The sequence below is a fragment of the Gastrolobium bilobum genome, unplaced genomic scaffold (assembly GCF_033153095.1).
Source record: "Gastrolobium bilobum isolate Gb01-03AN ecotype WA unplaced genomic scaffold, APGP_CSIRO_Gbil_v1 utg12392, whole genome shotgun sequence".
NCBI lineage: Eukaryota > Viridiplantae > Streptophyta > Magnoliopsida > Fabales > Fabaceae > Gastrolobium > Gastrolobium bilobum.
Window position 1 is genome coordinate 253,189 of NW_026897089.1, and position 4,625 is coordinate 257,813.

General features: G+C 31.5%; 1 protein-coding gene across 1 annotated transcript; it reads left to right on the forward strand.

Moving 5' to 3' along the window:
* Nucleotides 1–701: 701 nt before the first annotated feature.
* On the forward strand, nt 702–1,250 carry LOC133304054 (pectinesterase inhibitor-like). Its single transcript, XM_061504022.1, has one exon. It carries the CDS (start codon nt 702–704, stop codon nt 1,248–1,250), a length of 549 nt encoding a protein of 182 aa, XP_061360006.1.
* Nucleotides 1,251–4,625: the final 3,375 nt, after the last annotated feature.

Consider the following 4,625-nt stretch of genomic DNA (forward strand, 5'->3'; position numbering starts at 1 on the left):
TTCCCTTTTTTAGTTTTTGTAAACTCTTTAACATTCTATTAAAGGTTTTAATACAATGTTTACCGGAAATGTTTTAATACATGGAAAAGTGTTTGTGCTTTTAAATGACACAACTTATATCATTTCACTCTCACAAAGAGGTGGGACCCACACCTTTATATTTTTTTGTCCACTCTCTCTTCTCCTTTATCTATCTCTTTCTCTCAGTTAAAATGACACAACTTTACATCCTTTAAAATGATACACATTTCTCCCTTAAAGAAAATCTTCAAACTACCAAAAAAAGAAGAAGAAGAAAATCTTCAATATTAAATAAGCTTCATACGTTACTCTCGGTTTAAAATTCATCAGCTCCACCTTTTGAAAAGCACGCACCATCTGATTTTGTTTCAAAGTATCATAATTTTAATATTTTCAATTGTATTTGCATTGATTATTATTAAATATATCATCATGCCTAAGTATGAAAGTTAACTATATATTCTCTTTCTGCACATGAGCAAAGAATTCAAATAGTATAATATAATTAACTCATAATTAAGACACTTAATTCCAGATCATCAATTCAAATATTTGAACGGTAATATCATATGAAATGAGTGTCCTCTTTTTCAATTGAGAACTATAAAATGACCCTCGTGCTAAGTAAAACTAAACCAAAAGGTTAAGAAGGGAAGGAGAAATAAGAAAAAGAAAACACAATGGTTCATTTCTCTGTTAGATCTTGCTTGATTTTTGTTTTTGTGTTGGCATTTCTTTTACTTGTTGAGTCTTCCAATAGAGTTGTGGAAGTAAATGTCATCTGCAATAAAACCGAAAATCCTTCATTTTGTTTAAGCCTCCTTAACTCGAAGCCTGGTGGAGCAGTTGGTGAAGATCTCGTTAACCTTACCCAATACACCATTGATGTAGTTCGTGTCAATGTCACAAACACAATCAAATATATCAATTGGTTGATCAAAAAAAGTACTAGTGATCCTAAGGCAAGAGAGCATTACCAAAAGTGTTTGTCACAATTCAATTACGCCCTTGCTGCTGCTGAGTACACTCAACAAATGTTAAATTCGAGAAATTACCTTTACGTGGACGTGGCTGCAAGTGATGTCATGACGGACGCTGATTTGTGTGCTTTAGGACTGTCATCATCGAATCCTCCATTTCATGATGCATCCTTGCTTTCCAAATATGTTTCCATTGTCGACCATATTGTTCAGATAATTCTCATTATGTCAAATTATCTGATGGATTAGTAGTTTCCTTTCTAATTTCTATTACTTTTACTTTAAGGCTTAGTTCCTTTCTATTGCTTTTTATGTTAAAGCTGGTGTCTTTATAATCTTGCAATGAATGAAGTTTAAGTTTTTCTCTTATTTCTTATAATATTCTAGTTTCATCAATATTAACTGTGAATGAGTTTACAAAGTACTATTTCAAATGTTGCTCCTGTCAATTAGGGGATAAGTTATACATGTTACGATTCAACAACCTTGTTCCACACAACAATAAACTCTCTCTTTTACAATTCAGCTTCTATCTTTTGTGGTGATAGGATTAACACGGGATAAATACATTAGGTATAAACCAGTCCTACAATCAGAATTTAGACATTCCCCCGGTGGGATAACATTCGCACATTTTATGGGGAGTTTTTTTTTTTTTTTTGATAACATTATGGGGAGTTTTAGTCTCTAGATGAGTTCTATTCAATCCATACAAAGGGAGCCTTGAACTTCAAGAATTTGGATAACCGAATAAATAGCTGGAAATGATCTGAAACATCCATCAATTATTTATTTCATTGATATTACTAGGGGTGTTCATAAACCGATTCAAACCGCAAAAATCGAACCGAAAAACCAAAAACCGAAATAAGCGAAAACCGAAAAATCGAAAACCGAAAAAAACCGCAAATATTTAATGGATTGGATCGGCTTTCGGTTTGGATGTTGAAAACCGATCCAATCCAAACCGATCCAAACTTATTTTCTACCAATTTTTTTTTTGTTAATGTAGTATTCATGCCAATGATCTATGTATGGGTAAGAAGAATTCAGTTTTATGTTTTAAGTTTACTATGTTATGGAATTTCTGGATTACTTTCGTTAATCTAATATACATGGTTAAGTTTTTTGTAGAAGCTGTGTTTTGGTCAGTGTTCATAGTGGCCACTTTTGCAGCCATTATAATTTATAAGTAGTAAAACAATGATTTCTGTAAAAGAATTCATTACTTTTTTTATTAGAACATCGATCAATAACTTTTTTTATTAGTGATTTTGGAAGACTTATTACTATGGTATTGTCAAAATTTTCTGCTACTACCAATACAAAGGATCCATGACAAATAATACTACTCATTTTTCTAAAAATAATTCTTATAAGTTCTGTTTTTTTGGCTTTTCAAAAAATCGAAAACCGATCCAATCCAAACCGAAAAAAATTGGATCGGATTTGACAAAAAATTCAAACCGATCGGATGATGTAATGACCAAACCGAAGGAATTGGATCGGATGATTTTTTGCTTCAAAACTGATCCAATCCAGACCGCGAACACCCCTAGATATTACTAATTTTTCAATGTTCACTTTCTTTGTCCCCATGATCAATTTGCACACATTTTCCAATTTTTTTGACATTTTTTTAAGGGAAAACTTCATTTTCACCCATTGTGATTTTGTGATTTATCATTTGACCCCCTGTGATTTTAAACTTTTCACATAGATCAACTGTGCTGAAATAATTTATCATTTAACCCCCTATGATTTCAAATTTTCACTTAGACCCCTTGTGGTTACAAATTTTTTCACTTAAACCCCTTGTGGTTTAAAAAATAAACATTTTGAAAACATATTTAAAATAAATTTTCTCTCTTTTTTATTTTATATCCTCATGTAATGCATTTAGGGTTTGAAAAACATTTTAAGTTATTTATTCTGAAATTAATTTATAAATTATCTTATTTTAAAAAATATATATTTGAAATTAAAAACATTATTTAAGCTGAAACTAAAAAATATAATTTATAATAAATTAAATATGTATTATCAAAAAAAGATATTTACTTTCTTTAAATAGATAAAATAAAAATATTTGATTTGAATTTATTTTTTTGATAAAAATAAGTGAATTTTTTAGAATTTATTTTTATTTTTTAAAACTTAAATGCATTAGTTGAAGGTATAAAATAAATAAGAGGGAAAATTTATTTTCCTCTTATTTATTTTCTAAATTTTTTACTTTTGTAACAAGGGGTCTAAGTGAAAATATTTTTAATCTCAAGGAGTCTAAGTGAAAATTTGAAACTACGGAAGATTAAATCATAAATGATTTAAGCACAATGGGTTTAAGTGATAAGTTTAAAACCACGAGGGGTCAAATGATAAATCACAAAACCACAATGGGTGAAAATGAAGTTTTCCCAAATACAAAAAAGAGAAAATTTATTTTAAATATGTTTTTAAAATGTTTATTTTTTAAACCACAAGGGGTTTAAGTGAAAATTTTTGTAACCACAAGGGGTCTAAGTGAAAATTTGAAACCATAAGGGGTTAAATGATAAATTATTTCAGCACAGCGAATCTATGTGATAAGTTTAAAATCACGGGGGGTCAAATGATAAATCACAAAACCACAATGGGTGATGTAACACCCCGTGTTAACCCGGTTTTTTAACATGTCATCGTATTAAGCCACACTTAAATAAAAATTGCGGAATATCTTTTTCTTTTCAATTATGACGTCATTATACTTAGCCAAGTTGATTACTTAATTATTTTCATAAAAATAACGCCTGTATATGTATTGCAAAGACAACTAACTGAAATACTTCATAACATAGATTAACTGTGAGTATCTAAGTCACGGATCTACAACACGTAGTCCGGACAGTATCCTGATACATTAATACAACTCCAAATTAAACAAGACAATAAACAAGTCTACGTGGCATGGACAATTCCCATGCTCACTAAATCAACAGCATAACCAACAAAGTCTCGACATATAAATCCATAAATTGAAGCTAAAAGCATAAGACAGTAAACAGGATCCAACATCCAATCACAACAGCATATCAGCAAAGCAACATAAACATGTAACATCTATCAGCTAAGCTCTGGCCTCCTGCCACTAGAGGTCTCAACCGCCGCATTACCTGAACCTAAAATAAGCATTCCCCAAACGTGGGGTGAGATCTCTAAACCAGAAATCTCAGTAAGACAAAGGGTCCTCAAGGATCTTCCACCCCAAACTCACTTACATGTGCAATTTAAGTTCAAAAGCAATTTAACAATATAATTTCCAAAATAGTGCAATGCAGCAGATAATCATGTCATGAGGGTTATAACTATTCTACTGATCATAGAAATGCAGGAATACGTCTATTACCCACACAGTACCAGCCCATGATGTACCCACCCCAAAGGACCACCCCATGGCTTCTCTTTAAGGCCAACACCACATAAATATCATACAGCAATTGCACTTAACATCTCCATAGCATTTCAATAAAACAGTACATGAAAACACATCATGCATATAACCATCCCCCCATGGGACATGGTGGAACCAACAATGGCTAAACCGAGGACACAAAAGCTTACCTTGCAAGCTTACTATCCAATGCC